Here is a 16,717-nt window from a genome sequence, read left to right as displayed (position 1 = left end):
GTTGGGCCATGTTAGGGACAAGTTGTTGAAATGAAATTTTGCCTAAGCTTTGCATTGGAAATTGCAAAATTGAGATATGAAATTTCATTTTGTTTTCCACTTGCAATACTCACAACACATTTGTAAAAATTGAAATGTCAAAGGCAGGTGTATCTGAATTTCTGCTAAACATTTGGATCTTTCACCAACTTCTGTGAGAATTGTGGGTGTTTAAGGGATTACAATGCCTTGCGCTTTGCAAAGCAGAGACTTTGTAAGATGCCACCCTTCTACACACTCTATGCTTTGCTGCACATCAGAAGCAACAAAGGGGTTTCCAAGGTTTATAGAAATCTATATGGCCTACCGCTTCTCGGAGACAGAGCTTCTTTAGCTCTTCCAGGCGCTGGCGAAGTGTCTCCTCCAGAGCTTCTTGCCTGGACTTCAAGGCAGCCAGCATGTCTTTCTTGGCAGACTGAGAGCTATCTGACTCTTGGGAACCTGTCAATAAACAATGATAGCATGAGGGCAGCTGACTTGTGGTGCCTGTGGACTTTCTCAAAAAGGACCTGTGTTTGTTCACAACACATTCTTTATGCTTATACTAACAGGAGGAGGCTATACACCTGAAGCACAAATGATATTTAAATTCATTCCAACAAACATGAGTTGTTAAGATCATGTCATTCTTAACATTTCCTTCTACAGTAGAAGTTTGCGAAGCTGAGAGACAATCTCAGGCATGAGCATCTCGCAAAAGATCACTAGCACATTTCCTGGCGTTTCTCGTGATGACTCCCCCCTGCAGGCAGCTTGCATTATCCACGCTCTCCCTATGTGTCTCGCATACCACCTCGCCATCTGCTGCTCACATATACCTCATCCACAGACATGGTCTGGGTCATAGTCCTGGCTATCCCATTGCATCAGCTGCTTGGAAATTGCATGTGGGCTCCAGTAACTCTGGCGATTATGTGGCATCAATATGGCATGAAACGAGCAATACTGTGCAAGCAACTAACTGTTGGATGGGCCCTCTGTCATGAGGCTTTAGTTGAGATTCTTGCATTGCAGGGGGACTGGACTAGATACCCTTCCATGAGTCTACGATTCCCCTCTCATCAAGCCTTTTGACAGAGGTTCTGGTTGCAACAATTGGCCAATGCTTGCCGCAAGAAGAGCTATTTGCACCAGGTTGCCTCCCTGTTGAGAGCTCCTTTGTGCATGAATGACACCGTGTGAAATAGACCTCCACGCCAAGTGGACTGAGCAGGAAGTGCCATCCTCTTGTGGTTCTGCTATTACAATTTGTGTAACCTCTGTGTCCTTCATCTTCCACATTCAAAAGGTGCTTGTTTCCTCATTATGACTAAGTTTTTAGAGGAACTTCCTTTTAGAGCTTCCTGACAAGGGAGATTCCTTGTGGGAATTCCCATTTGACATCAACCAAATTCTGTAACCTGGTCAGTGGAACTTTTTTTCATGAGTACGTGATATCACTATCACTTCAAACCCCCAGTCCAAAAGTATATTCCAGCTTGATACTGAAGCACAGAGCAAAGTTTTACACTTCAGGTTGCAGGTGAGAGATTGCATGTTTGCTTATTTCCTTATTTAAAAACCACACTCCCCGCATATAGAAAACTAGCACCGCAGAGCAATGTCAGGTTGAAGCTTGCTTCTTGATACACTTGTTTTCTGGGCCCTGGGAGTATATTTGTAGGAAAGCATTCCATCCTGCAACTCTTCTCTCTTATGCCAGTCTGCCATTTTTAAATAAGAATAGTTAAATGTGAAATCTGAAGGATAAAATCCAAGAGATGTTTTACTGCCTGATGCTACTGATCATATCAAATGGCAGCAAAACAACCACTTCCATCACGATCTACATCAGTGGTTCCCAATTAGAGGTCCACAGAATGCACCCCGGGGGTCCGCAGCCCCATCCCTTGCCTCCTCCGAACTATTTTTTGTCCTTTTTTCATGGCAGTATCACAAATTTTATTGTCTGTTTTAGCACTGTGCAATTCTTCAATATATTGGCCAAAATTGGTTTTGAAATCACACCATGAGAATGATTTTGACCCGGCAACACACAGCAATATGTTGCTCCTTGCGCAAGGGAGAGCAGCTGGTTTCAAGGCACCGCTGACATCGCACACAATGATCTCAGCTGATAACGCTGCTGATCTGAGCTGCCTTCCCTCATGCTGAGGGAGAACAGGTCAGCTGATCACCCTTACTTCAAGGCACTGTGGTGGCACTATCTTCCCCTTCCCCTGGCGTACATCTTTGCTGACTGCCCCGCTGACAATGGCTTGATGCACCTCCATACCCTCCCACACAATCCATGCTGTGGAGGTGACTCTGCTTCCTCTCCTCCCCCACCCATCCAATCTTTGTGACTGCTCCTTCCCTCATCCAGCGTTTGAAACTCCCATTATTCCAGGCACATTCTGCGACAGGGAATTTCATTAATGAATGAGTTTTTGAGCTCTGGCTGCAGTACTGCGCCTAAGATTTCAGATTAAAACTGCAGAGTGGAAGGAAAGGAGGACCTTTTTTTGCCTCCCCACTTCCAGCCACTCTCTGAAGACTAGAAACAAGACCCTCTTAAGATTATTAAGGGGGTGGGCAGGGGAAGCATGGCATTGCAGTCTTTGGATGAAGACTAGACCATGTGAAAAATGAACATACGATTTTAGCTGCAGTTCATTCATTTTCAGCTTTGTATTCTTGTTATAAAAAGCACGCCTAGACACTCCATTGTGGCATCCATAACCTAGGTTTAAGGTGCCATTTAGCTTTCATATCTCAGTTTCAAACACTGCTCTCATCCCCACTCCTGATCTCCAATTTCAAACATTGTGATATATCGGAATATCGCAATGTTTAGCTGCTGATATATCATGATGTTCAAAACCAGATATCACTCAGTCCTAGTCTGTTTTTTTTTTAATATACCTAAAATCTTTTGCTTATTAGGGGCTACCCCATATTTTCTTCAAAAAATTGCTTTGCACAGTTAACTACCATACAGCTATCAAAATTTTCAAAAGTAGGGGGTCCACGGCTTGGCTTTTGAAAAAAAGGGGGTCCTCAGCAATTAACTAATTGGGAACCACGGTTCTATAACAATATAGCGGAATAAACCATTCCAGTGTTGTGCGAAGAGAATAATCTTATCTTATATGGATGAGAGACAGGACAGAAGCCAGGAAAAAATAGCTACATCCAAGAAGCTTGCCTGAATAAGAGCCATACTGCTATTCACACATTGGGATGCATGCAGTTCTTTTCCAATACAAGTCTGCGTGAAGCAATCCTGAGAGGAAGGAAACGCACGGCGGAAGGAGGAGAACAGGCTTAGGCAGCAGGTGAAACAAGCATTCCTCTGAGGAATACTGTTAGAGGAAACCAGCAGATTGAACGAATGCCCAAACAGGGGGCGGTGAGGAGGGGGACCCCCCCCCCAGCAGCAGCCGCCAGATGACATCACTGGGGTCCAGATGTGCAATCTCTTTGATGCAGTTATTCTTCTTGTTTATAACCCACACGCCTAATGCCATAAACAATGAATATCCTAATACAGCTGTTATTCATGCTGCGTTCATCAGCCTGGCTGCCAGGGTCAGTCTCTCAGCCAAAAGCTGGCCATCCGGAACATTCTCCAAGCAGCCCAGATGGGGATGGAAGGTGCATGGTGTGTCCCCTCCTGCCAGAAGCCAGGCATGATTCACTGCCTCAGGATGTCAGCAAACAACAGAAAGTGACCACAAGCAGCCACTATCTCTCAGCAGTGAGGAACAAATAGGATATCCTCCACAGCAAGCAGCCAAGATAACGGCTTATCCCCCATCTGGAATTACTCAGCACAGGATACGCATAGAAATATCCTGCGAGGTGAATGTTCTTCATTAGCTTCTTTTTGCTGGTCTGCCGCCTTGGTGACGGGACAAGTTTGCTATTCATCAACTGAAATGCTTCCAGAGGAGAGCAACAGGAAGCGCATGTCTAAGATGTGGTGACGGGAAAAGACCGCCCACTAGTTATTGCTGAGGAGGAAAGACCCATCTGAAGGCTTAAAACATGTCAAAATGGAAGCTGGCATGCGCTTCCACCATGAAGTTCTTTAATAGCTACAAAGAGTCGTTCCCAACGTTCCCTGGGAAGCATCTCTGGGAATCGTAGCTCTGTGTCTTAACAATTCTCAGCACCCTTAACAAACTACACTTCCCAGCAGTCTGTGGGGGAAGCCTTCCATGTTTGGTGCAGATGGGGCCTGAGCCACGTCCTTCCTTGCTGGCAGATGGAGCTGGCAGGCAACAGGACCCCTAAAGCAAGGCAATGGGGCTGGTGAACTAGCATGTAGTGCAGCCCTCTTTGAGCCTAATGCAGAGAATAAAATTTAAGGGAATAAGCTATTGTTTGGTAAAGATAAGCCAGGTGAGTTTGAGGAGGAATTGTCCAAGATCCCTGTTGCTTAAGAAGGAAGCAAATAGACCTCTTGTAGCTAACCTGCAAAAATCAAAAGAAGAAACCAGGAGTGTGCTCCTGTGAAAAAAGGCAATGGAGGGAGTAATAATAATGACAACAATAATTTTATTATTTATATCGTGCCCATCTGGCTGGGTTTACCCAGACACTCTCGGCAGCTTACAACATTATCTAAAAACATAATAAAAACACCAGTCCTTTAAAACCTTCCCAAACTTCAGATGTCTTCTAAAAAAGATAGTTGTTTATTTCCTTGACATCTTTAGAGAGGGCATTCCACAGGGCGTTCACGACTGAGAAGTAACTCAAGAATTCAATTATAGAGTTATAGGAAATTATCAGTGGTTTTTCTTTCAGTGCTCAGCTTGGAAAGGCTGGCTTCTGAGAATGGATTAAAGTAAGGGACGCGGGTGGTGCTGTGGGTTAAACCACAGAGCCTAGGGCTTGCTGATCAGAAGTTTGGCGGTTTGAATCCCCGCAATGGGGTGAGCTCCCCTTGCTCGGTCCCAGCTCCTGCCAACCTAGCAGTTCGAAAGCACATCAAAGTGCAAGTAGATAAATAAGTACCGCTCTGGCGGGAAGGTAAACGGCGTTTCCGTGCGCTGCTCTGGTTCATCAGAAGCGGCTTAGTCATGCTGGCCACATGACCCGGAAGCTGTATGACGGCTCCCTCGGCCAGTAACGCGAGATGAGCGCTGCAACCCCAGAGTCGTCCGCGACTGGACCTAATGGTCAGGGGCCCCTTTACCTTTACGGCTAAACTTAATGCAAAAAATGGCAACAACAAAGCTAAGAGGTAAGGGAAGTCGAACTGTGAAGAGCATGGACTGCCACTCCATTTCTTACTGGAATCACCAGCACAGAAATACCCCTGCCAAGAGCCTGCATTGTTTTGGAGAGAATTAATGCTGTCTCAGTAACAATGTCTTATTGTAGTCATGAATTGATACAATCTGTGTATCTAGAGAGAATGAACAATGACTGAGAAGCTCTTGCAAATTTGCAAGATATAAATATAGAAAGGGTGACCTATCCTGAGAGAAAAAAGAATGGGAAAACATTGTGACAGTCTCTTTCATACCCCAACTTTCCTGTTTCATGTTTTGGCTTTGCCTTACTTTCCTTTTGGAACAACAACAACACCCCCCCCAAAATGCCAAGTTATTTAGTTCCAATTTTTGTACACTTACAAAGCTCAAAGTTCATCCCTTTTTGTAGGTTTGTATTTTTGCCTCCTGAAGACATGAAGGCTGTTATTATTCTTTTGAAACAAAATAGGAAACAAAATAGGAAATTCTTTCCAGTAGCACCTTAGAGACCAACTGAGTTTGTTCTTGGTATGAGCTCAAGATGAGCCGCATTGAGCCGCATGAAATGGAAGTCCATCAATCTCATCTGGTGACTTCTGTTTCAGTGTATCTGAAGAAGTGTGCATGCACACGAAAGCTCATACCAAGAACAAACTCAGTTGGTCTCTAAGGTGCTACTGGAAAGAATTTCCTATTTTGTTTCCTATTTTGTTTCGACTATGGCAGACCAACACGGCTACCCACCTGTAACTGGAATTATTCTTTTGGTCATTTGTCACCCCAGCCCCTTCTCCTGATTAAGATTACTACTGGTTGTATATTTAAAAAGTAAACAAGTAACACTGGAGTTGGCCTACACAGACCACCCAACGGAGAAAAGAACTAGTAGACTACGAGAGCAAACTGTCAGATACAGGGAGAGATAAAAAGCATTGTATCAGGTCTTCTCCTCATAAAGCTGAACATTATAGGAACACACCTTAAGCAACAGACTGCATGTGCACCTGGGGTAATTGGGTCCTTCCTGGAGGAGGCATGGATGTTAACACAGGGATCACACTAAAGAGTTGTGCGTGTGTGTACATGAGTAAAAACAAAGAATAAAAAAGCTGCAATACATGTAACTTAAGACTTTCCATATTTATTGCACTTCACTGTGGAACGCAGCATAGAATAGCTTTCTTTATGGGAGATTTTTTTTAAAAAAATGGTGCCCCAAAGAGCATAGCCAGTGAGTAGCAGTTGTATTTGCAAATAATACCAGGACAGCTAGCTATGCCTCCTCCCCGAAAGGGGGCTTCTGTAAGGACTGCACCCAGGTGAGTGGGCAGATAGATGTGTTTCTTCCAGACAAAAGGGCTCCTTGCTCTTGTGCAGAATTTTGGCCCAATTCGCTTCTCAAGCATTAGAGTTTCCCCCCAATAGCGGCTTTCAAATCATAGGGTATTTTTTCCCCCTAGTGTTCCTTAAATACTAAAGGAAGTAAACTTTTTTTGGTAGTGTTAATTACTAAGCATTTTGTTCTACCCAGCATTTTGCTGATCTGGGATGTTGTCATCAGTAAAATCTAGGTCAGTAAGAAGGACTGCCAGGTTCACCAATAAAACACACTCTGCTCATTCTGGCAAATACAAGGAATGTGTCTACCCAGCCACACTCACACAGCTGAATGAACTGAACAAAATGCAGCGGAAGATGTTACTCTGTTCAAGTGGGTAAACTATGCTGAAAAACTGAAGTGAATCCTCTTTCAATTTCCCACCATCATGGGGGGGGGAGGGGCTTGCATCTGAAGCACCAGCATCATTTGCAGAGGAGAGAACAACCATCTCTCTCCACCATGCTATAGAAGAAACCACGCTTGCAGAAAGCACTGGTCACTTGGCACTTCTTCCCTGTATGCTGCAATGTGCAAAGCCAGCCAGTTAAGAGCCAGTTCAGAAATTAATTATCTTATAAAACCATGCACAAAAGCACCCAAGTTTAAATGGAAGTGCACACACACAGAGCCACCATTTTCGAATGGAGCGTATGAGTTTATTTTACTGGGTTTAAACTTGAAAGTGGCATTATTCAAATGTATCAGATTTCCCCTGTTGTATTTCATGGTGGGACACACAGCTGGAGATGTACACCACCACCCTCACTTTCTTTGTATGCCACCTTTCCACAGGAAAAAACTAATCTCAAACACATCACAAAGTCAACCATTTGATTAATTTTACAATACATATGCCATTTGCAGTTGCAGGCATTTCTCTTTAAATGTGGGTCTTTGTTGAACTGAAGTTCAGAAGGCAATTTGGCTCTTACATTTCACTAGTGTGTATGCTCAATGCAGACAGCCAAACAATCACTTTTGGCGCCTTCGTTCTGTTGATCAAGCCATTAAATTCTGGGGAGCACAACAGCCCTAAAAATACCCAGCACGTCTACCCATGACCCCACAAAGCGAAAGCCAGGGTCAGATGACAAAGTCAGCACTTTAAGCTCTGGCATTAGCCAATGTCAGGGCAGAATGAGTCATGATAGCAACAGGCCTTCAATTTCAATGCACCAATTGTGGCCTAAAGGGTTGGGTGATTTCAAACACCTAAGTGGCAGTCTGTGGGTGAGTGCTGAACTTTCTACCACTCACTGCTTTCCCCTCTGCAAACACTCTCCCCAGATAGCTCAGGAATAAGGAAGCTTTTTGGCCAGGTGGATCAGGTCATTATCTGATTCTGCCCCCAGCCCCATGGGCTCATTTTGGAAGGTGGGCAGGATAACCTACCTGTCAGTCCCGTACACCCACCCAAGTCTCTTGCGCAGTCCACCATGGGGAACTGAGTCATGCCACTGATCCAGCAGTTCCCAGAGGGAACTCAGTCACACAGCAAATCCTGCAGGCTTCTGAACTCACCAGTCATAAGCTTATGGGCAGTGAGTTCAGCTCTGCTTTTGGCAGGGATTGGCTGCACAGTCAGAAAACTCAGTTGGGAAGCTGATCCAGCCACATATGCTGCCAGGTGTGGGCAAGGTGGGCTAAGTTGGGGGGGGGAAACCATCTCATAGGACAAACTTGGTACCGTGTCACGATCTCCTACTCCTGCCCTACCTGGAAATAAACGCTGCTAGGAGATGATGACTTTAGGAGAGGAGTTACAGGGCAGAAGGTAGCAAAAAGAGGAAAGGTTCATTGTCTCTCTCCAACTCCCTGCTGCACCACTTTAAAGCTCCCCACCCAGTTGCATTAGGGGTTGGGCAGCAATGCAGGTCTGAAGACACTCAGCCATCATCATGCCAAGTTCTGCCCAAGGACACAAAGTTAATACAATCACGTAAAAAAGGAACACTACAACTGGTATGTAACTTTTATAAATGCAGGAATGTTGCCCACAAGCGCAGGAATTCCACATGGACACACTGAGTATTTCCTGGGCTTCACTTATCTAATTTAAAGAGTCCAGGGTGGGGGACGGTGAAGCTTAACAAATAAACAACCCGCCCCCCCCCGGCCAAATCAGAAGCTCTGCAGCCACTGCTATTCCAGCAAATGATTTTTTAAAAAAATGCAGGTACCACTCTGCTAATGTACTATGGAAGTGTAATTCTTTGCCAAACTTTTCCAAGGTAGGAACAGTGTGTATTTTGAAACTATGCAAGGATGAAATTCAAAGGATTTGCTGATCTTTGATGGGTAATACAAATTCCATTGGTGAGCTGGTGTACTCCCAGTGGGCACATCTCCCTCTATAATCACAAGCAGAACAGGAGTCCTGTGCAGGATATTTCTATTACTGTAGATCTTTCACAAGACCGTAAAACATCTTCCACACTTCTGTGTGTGTGTGTGTAGGAGGGTACGTATACGAGACCCCCTGTAATCTTCTAATACTTTGCACTTGTAGAACCATATTTCATTTGAGAATATCAAAGAATTGTGCCCTACAGAATTTCCTTCAGAAATACAACCACTGCCATTTTGTGGACAGGACAAAATATGAAGCTAAGTCAGGCAGACACAGAATTAGAAACAGACCTTCTACTCTTGGCTCTGGTTGCTGCCCAGCCTTTGTCTCATGTGTTCCACGTTAGGCTTCTCAATAAAGCAGGAAGGCTTCCCTTGATAAAAAGTGGCGAGTGGAGACTTAGAGCCTCTTACATTCTGACAGCTGGTTGTGGACCGATTCTATTATCGTTTTTCTGTACAAAATATAGTAAAACTGGGATACAGATATCTATTGCCACTTAACTCGTGTTCAGACAAAAATCACTCAGAATTTGTCTGGCTGGGGCATTGCTAATTTGACTGCAGAATCTATCCTGCAGGAAAGCTGTGTGTGTCATAGGATCATCTTTTCCAGGTCGTATTTCATTTTGATCAAGAATTTTGTTTTCAAAATTTTGTTTAAACAAATTATCAAAGCAAGTTCTGTATAACATGAACCAAAGCTAAATGCAATGTTTTATTCCTTGGATTTGCCAAAAGGGTGCTTGGAGCCAGGCTGGCAGCAAGATGTGAAACATGCTCATGAAGGCAACTTGTGAGAGGCTGAGGAATGAACAGAATGTGAAGAACACCACAAATTTTCACACAAAAATGGGAAGCCCCTAGTCTTCTTCCTCCCCCAATAATCTGTAGTAAGAAACACATGTCATGACATTATCACATCTTGTGTTCCTGTCACACCACCTCTCACAGCAGCCAATTATGTGGACCAGAGGACGAGAAATGTGTGATGAGCCCACTGACATGCATTTACACTACGGCATGTTATGGAGGGAAATCAAGGTGGGCTTGCTGTGTTTGGCAATTTGGTATTTCCGCTCTTGAGTGAGGTGGTGCTGCCTTCCAGGCTGATAGCACCTCTTTTAAGGCCAGTGTGGATCAGTCTACAGCCAGCTTCAATGATATTCTAAGATTTTCTATCCAGACAGGCATTTAATAAGCCCAGGACCACTATAAAGGAAAATTATGGTCCTGATCCATCTCTAATGGAGGCACACGATTCCATTTGCAAAAAAACCTGTCAGTTCACAGGACCCACGTGAGCACCACAATATGCCTGTAAATGTGCTTCTAAAAGCACTTGTGAATCAGCTGGGCAGGAACATGCCTGCCTCTGAGCACAGATCAGAGGCATGGATGTCCAAAAAGAAAGTGAATTGCGTTTTTTTCTGTTGTTATTACTGATGTTTTAATGGTTCTGGGATTTGTTTATAAATTTAGTTTTATGCTTGGCTTTATGCTGTTCACCATCATGGTGTTTTTTTTCTTACTCTTGGTGAGATGTACTTTTTCTTAAATGGGGGGCAACAGGCATTGCCCCAGTTCTTTAAAAGTTAGTGTGATTATTTTTTTAAAGAAAAAATGAAATACCTCAATATGCAATGAAAATCTAAGACTTATAGAAGCAGGCATGCAGGGAAAAGGGGAAGTTCCATACGAGTAGAGGTTTCTGTTGCTTTGAGAAGTTGTATACACTAAGGGTTGGTGTAGCTGAAAAGCAAACAAGATCTCTGAGCCACCACTTCTGGCAGGCATCCCCCCATAACAAGCGCTACAAAATGAGGCAACTCTGGCAGATGGCCACCCACCCTCGGGAGAGGCAGACACTGCCTGGAAGCTGCTGCTTCACAGCTAAGGCAAACACGCAGGTGGAGAAAAGGACATTTCGGGATTAGAGTGATGATGTTGGTCTGTAAGCACCAGGATGATGAGAAAGACATCTAACATCTAATATTCCTTTCAGGAAATCCACCAAGCAGGACTGAGTTGGGAGTCAGACTGAGCCCTGGTCCTGTTGCTGTCTCACAACTACGATCTATACCAGGCATGTCCAACTCTCAAGAGACTGTGATCTACTCCCAGTATAAAAAAAACTGGCAGTAATACCCATTGTCATTGGAGGGAGGAGCGTGCGAGGGGTGGCCGGATCGCCCAGAGTTGTTGAGCAATGACTCCAGTCCGAAACACTTGACTCAAATGCCCAGAAACTACTTATCACCTGAGTTTCCCTTTAACTGAGGAACCAACTCTGCAACACCAAGGGACATACCTGATGATAAAAGGCTCCCGCTGCTGCCGCTGATGATCTTTCCTTTGCTTCCCATATTGGCTAGTTTGGAAGTCTTCAGAGTTCCAGTTTCAGTCAGGTCAATGGCAATCTCACTCAGGCTTCTTGCTGCATGAATTTTGGACTGGAGGAACGAAAGCAGAAATCTGTGCTATAGCAACCATCAGACAAAAACCCAATCTTAAGAATTTCTACCGGTTACCAGAATCACCAATACGTGAACTACCCACTTATGACAACCTTTCAAAAAAAGCAAGAGCAGAAGTAGGTCATTCTATAGCTAGTGATCCATTTTTTTTTACCTCATGTCATCCTATTTTCTTAATATTTTGTACACTTGTTGAATGATCAAAACTAAGTTTAAATCTTTTTTTATCTCATCCCCGTTTTTAAATTATGAGGGATTGAATTATAAAAAAGACAATTTTGGTCTTGCCAGACTACACAAAAACCTTAAAAGCTCAGTCCAGAATTGAGATATTTCAAAACTAAAAATACCAATCTTTTCAGAACTTCATGAGCTTTACTATGAAATGTCATATGATGGGGTTACTTTAAAATTTAAAGTTAAGTTACTAAAAAAATTAAATAGTGACTAAAAATGAAAGAGATTTTAGTATTAATGATATTCTATTTAAGATTATATCACAGATCAACGGACTGTAAAGCAATTTCTAAGCAGCAGACTCCAGAGTGAGGCTCCTTTCATCATGAGTTCTCACATGCATGGGGTCCTACAAAGCATGGGGGAGCTAAAGGCAAATGCAGGCTCCATCTTATGCCCCTGCATTTATGGACAAATGTGAGCAAGGCATTCCTCAAAGACAACTTATGACTTAGTCATAGGCTAGCAATACATTGATTTCATCTTTGTACAGTGGTACCTCGGTTTACGAACTTAATCCATTCCGGAAGTCTGTTCTTAAACCGAAACCTTTCTTAAACCAAGGCGTGCTTTCCCTAATGAGGCCTCCCGCCGCCGGTGCCCTTCCACCGTTCGGATTCCGTTCTTAGACCGAGGTAAAGTTTGCAAACCGGGACACTACTTCTGGTTTTGCAGAGTTCGTAAACCGAACAGTTCTTAAACAGGGCTGTTCTTAAACCGAGGTACCACTATAATCTGAATCAGTGATGAAGAAAGTTTGGAGCAACCCAAGGACTATGCCAACTCTATCCATCCAATACTATAGCACAATAATCAAATATGTATGCAGCCCATTCCTGGACATTCCTTTTATCCACCAAAACAATACAGTTAAATCTGTACAATAAACTCCCTGATGCTCACTTTTACATAAACTGCCACCCAAGAGACATAAAGAAAAATAGTGTCTGCAGTTTGCTCCTCATAATCAAACACATCTGTAACAACAACAAAAACTACCTCAAAAGAACCTACAAACTTTTTAAAAAGCAGCACCTCCTCGTGTTAGAACTGTAACATTTACTAAGCATCTTGTGTAGCCCTTAGAACTAGTTTTAGAAGTCAGCAATTGTGAAGAAAGAAAAAGTTTGAACAATCCGTTGCCAGACATTTTAGTACCACATCTTTCAGAAACATCATCAAGCCCTGAAATGTTAGAAAACTTCTGAATATACAGAGTTGGCTGCAGTCTTGACATCCCTATGACTTTGACTTTCAGGAGAATGGATACACTTTCCTCCACGCTTTTGATTCTTTTCTCTTTTTGCACTTTTATTTTCCTTACAGGATATAGGTCACCTGCCTGAGAATCCAAAACCTGCCTGAATTTCCCAAGAGACTTTCTTAGATAATCTCAGGACATGATCAGGCTGCAGCTAGTCACTAAGGGACAGGTGGGCAGAAAGATCCAGAATTGTGTCAGAAAGATCCTCCCAAGTTGTCAGGCTGACAAGTGATGAGGGTCAGGAGGGCAATAGGAGAGAGATTCATTTGGTTGTTAAGGTCCAAGGGCAACTAGGAAGGAGGAGCAACTGAGGCTGTGTACACAGGCAGCCTTCCAGAGGGAGCTTCGATACCTCGTGGTTTGCAACTGCACACACCTTCAGGCAATAATGTCATCCGAAGTGGCAGCTCCTGTCCATGTTGTCTGTACACTTGCAGGTGCTCATAAATGGCTGGACTCCCCATAACCTACCAGGTTAAAAATACCAATCCTATTGGTTTAAATTGGAGAATGTCGACGTGTTGGACTTGGAAGGATTTGATAACATGTTTGGTTGGCATGCATACCTTTGGTATGACAAGGCGAAAGTCCACAAAACTTTTAAGAATCATATAGTTAGGAAAGCTTTGTATCAGGTTTGGACAAGATATAAAGATTTGTTAGAGAGAAAGACTCCTAGATGGATCTCACCAGTGGAGGCCAAGGCTTATAAGAGACCGAATATGTCTGCAAGTTGGTTAAGATATGTGGATGTATTGCAGCGAGATGGGGACTCAATTAAGCTGAAAAGCTATGATCAAGTAAAAAGTCAAGTCACCGACTGGCTGCAATATCATCAGGTTTATGAGATATTTAAATTGGACAAGAAAATTGGTTTTCAAATGGAAAAATCAAAACTGGAAACAGAACTGATTGAATCGAACTCTAAAAACCTTTCCAAGATGTATAATTTGTTGCTAGAGTGGCATACGAAAGACGAATTGGTTAAATCGACAATGATAGATTGGGCGAAAGATGTGGGTCATAATATTATGATGGATGACTGGGAGAGACTGTGGCAGAAAGGTATCAAATTTACAGCTTGTAATAGTTTAAGAGAAAATATAATGAAAATGTTGTACAGATGGTATCTGACACCAGTTAAGATAGCTAAGATGAATTCTAAAATGTCTGATGTGTGTTGGAAATGCAAATCTACGAAAGGTACCTTTTTTCATATGTGGTGGTCATGTCCAGGGGTGAATGCTTTCTGGGATAAGATTTATAATGAGCTTAAAAAGGTAATGAAAATTACCTTTAGTAAGAAACCAGAGGCATTCCTTTTGAGCATGACCAATGAAGAGATACCCAGTCAGGATAGAGTATTTTTTATGTATGCCACAACAGCGGCTAGAATTTTATTGGCAAGAACCTGGAAGGGTGAAGAGATTCCAACAGTGGAAGAATGGCAGATGAAGCTAATGGACTATATGGAACTCGCTGAACTGACCGCTAGAATCCGAGACCAGAGGGAGGAGAAGGTGTCGCAGGATTGGAAGAAATTTAAGGACTATTTACTTAAATGTGTAAAATTGAATATTTGAATATTTGAGCAGAATTAATCAGAAGAATCGGCTTTAGCAGGTTAATGTTAGACAAAATGTTTAGAAGAAATTTTTGTGGTGAATGATTTAATTGTGAAAGAATACTGTAAGATATTGAGTATAAGTTATGATTCATATGGGATTAAGTAAATTTAAAGAGTATTAAGAGATACGGTAAATGTTAATGGAAAAAGATATAAAGTTACCTAAAACGTATATATGATTTTGAAGGCAGTGGAGGGAACAGGGGAAGTCCCCCTAATAGAGATGTTAGAAATAAGAAAAGTATAAAGATAGGTGTTGGTTAAGGTATGTATTTGATTTTCTTTGTTTGTTGTTATTGTTATTGTTTTTATTTTGTTCACTGTTCATTATGTATTGTGTTCTTATTGTGTTTATGTAGTGTTTTCTTTCTTTGTTCTATTGGAAAATAATAAAAAACCTTATAAAAAAAAAACACCAATCCTAATTTCAGAGAACTACGAGCAGAAATGATTTTCAACATTAGGAATGGTCCTCTCTGTCCCTCCTTGTGATGGATATCCCTGCAGATGGATAATGCATTTAAGGCAAGGGGGGAGGGCACATTTTCCAGCCCAAGGGCTACTTCCCTCATGAGCAACCTTTCGCTTGCAAGTGGTGGGTGGCTCAGAGGCAAAACAGGTCCATGGAGGGACATCCCTTCAGAATGGCAGGCGAGGCCTGGGAATTGCTCCAAAGGCCACATTTGTCCACCAGGCCTGTAGGTTCCACACCCCAATTTAAGGTACTACTGACATTACTAGGATCACTGGCTGCAGAACTTATCTTCTGTTATTTTAAACGAACCCAGGACATGTAAGCAATACCCACTGTAAAAAAATGCATCATAAAGCTGAAGAAAGTCCTTAAGAAAAAATAATGGAAGGAGAATCTGTGCAAGTCCATATGGACATATTGTTTCTAAAGACTTGCATGACCAGAAATGGTTCTCAGTATTGGGAAGAAGTTAATGCAGCAAGAATTTTGCACCTTGGGGCATTCGCTCAGAAAGTCCCAGTGCCCTGTAAATTTCCACATGATAGGCAAAGCAGACAATGAGCAAAGGTGGAAGAGTTCAGAGTGTTCAGAGGTCTCTTACGCATGTCTCAGCATGAAGGGAAGCTGCAGGGCCATTTGCTACAAGAATTAATGCAGAGTGCACATGTATTTGTAAGAACTGCCTTACTGAAACCTAAGAAATTATTTATTTAGTTTGATATATTTCTTTGGAACTAGAATTCAAGCGAGGTATTGGGACGGTGTGGGGATGCACCAACTGTGCGCTCTTCAATCCCAGCCTCGTGCCAGGAGGATACAGCAGCCATGCCCCTCCCAGCTGGTGTCGCTCCCATGGCAGCAGGGGCTGGGGGGCTCCATTTGTCCTCCGCCCCTCACACTGCCCCTGGCGTGTGCATGCGGACATGCACACTGACCCATCCCAGGTGGAGTGGAGACACGCTCTGCCGCTGACTAGATAGGCTGTTGGCCTGACCCACCAAGTTCTTCTTAAATTCATTGGTGAAACCAACCTAGTTATCAAATGGTTGCTTTAGAGACCAAGAAAAGATGGCCCTCATTTGTAAATTACTGGAATCATCATTAAAAAAAAGATACAGCCTTCTATTGAAACCTTTTGCTTCTTTATTGGTAGAGCTACTGATATTGGGTTGCACCAAATGCTGTACAACCAGGATTTTGCTCATGCAAAACGGGACTTTCGTTTCCTCTCCCTGCCCCGCTTGCCCCAAAAATCTGATCTGCAGGGTCTGGAGCTGATTTTGAGGATGTGGGGGAGGGGCTGGAGAGGAAGTTCCAGGGCATGCGCAGAAGCCTGCTGCGCTACTGGAGCTGTGGTGTGGTGTCCAGACTTCTACATATATTTTGATTTGTATTTGGCACATATGCTTTCATTTGTGTATAACTGTAGTCTTTATGTAACAACTGTTTTGTGAATGTAATAACAATTTAAAATCTTACTTTGCTCTGCTTTCTGTCCAAGTAGAATTGGTGCTGGCTAATGGCCATAGCCCAGATGGACTTTATCAAGGCAGGACAGGCATACCACGTGTGCACAGCAATGCCACTGTGTCCGAAAGTCCTTCTAGTCACAGATGCCCTGG

The 16,717-nt window shown here is 43.1% G+C and overlaps 1 protein-coding gene across 1 annotated transcript in view; it reads right to left on the bottom strand.

The window, feature by feature from the left end:
* The window catches only part of FRMD4A (FERM domain containing 4A), a 404,157-nt gene that overhangs the window by 25,334 nt on the left and 362,106 nt on the right, over positions 1 to 16,717 (bottom strand). Inside the window, 3 exon segments of the mRNA XM_033162332.1 lie at positions 347 to 480; positions 11,327 to 11,468; positions 16,575 to 16,713. Of these exon segments, the coding sequence (XP_033018223.1) occupies positions 347 to 480; positions 11,327 to 11,468; positions 16,575 to 16,713 (415 nt within the window).

This window comes from Lacerta agilis, chromosome 10 (genome assembly GCF_009819535.1).
Source record: "Lacerta agilis isolate rLacAgi1 chromosome 10, rLacAgi1.pri, whole genome shotgun sequence".
Classification (NCBI taxonomy): domain Eukaryota; kingdom Metazoa; phylum Chordata; class Lepidosauria; order Squamata; family Lacertidae; genus Lacerta; species Lacerta agilis.
The sequence above is the reverse complement of the archived record's forward strand: the minus strand, read 5'-3'. Positions and strand labels throughout refer to the sequence as shown.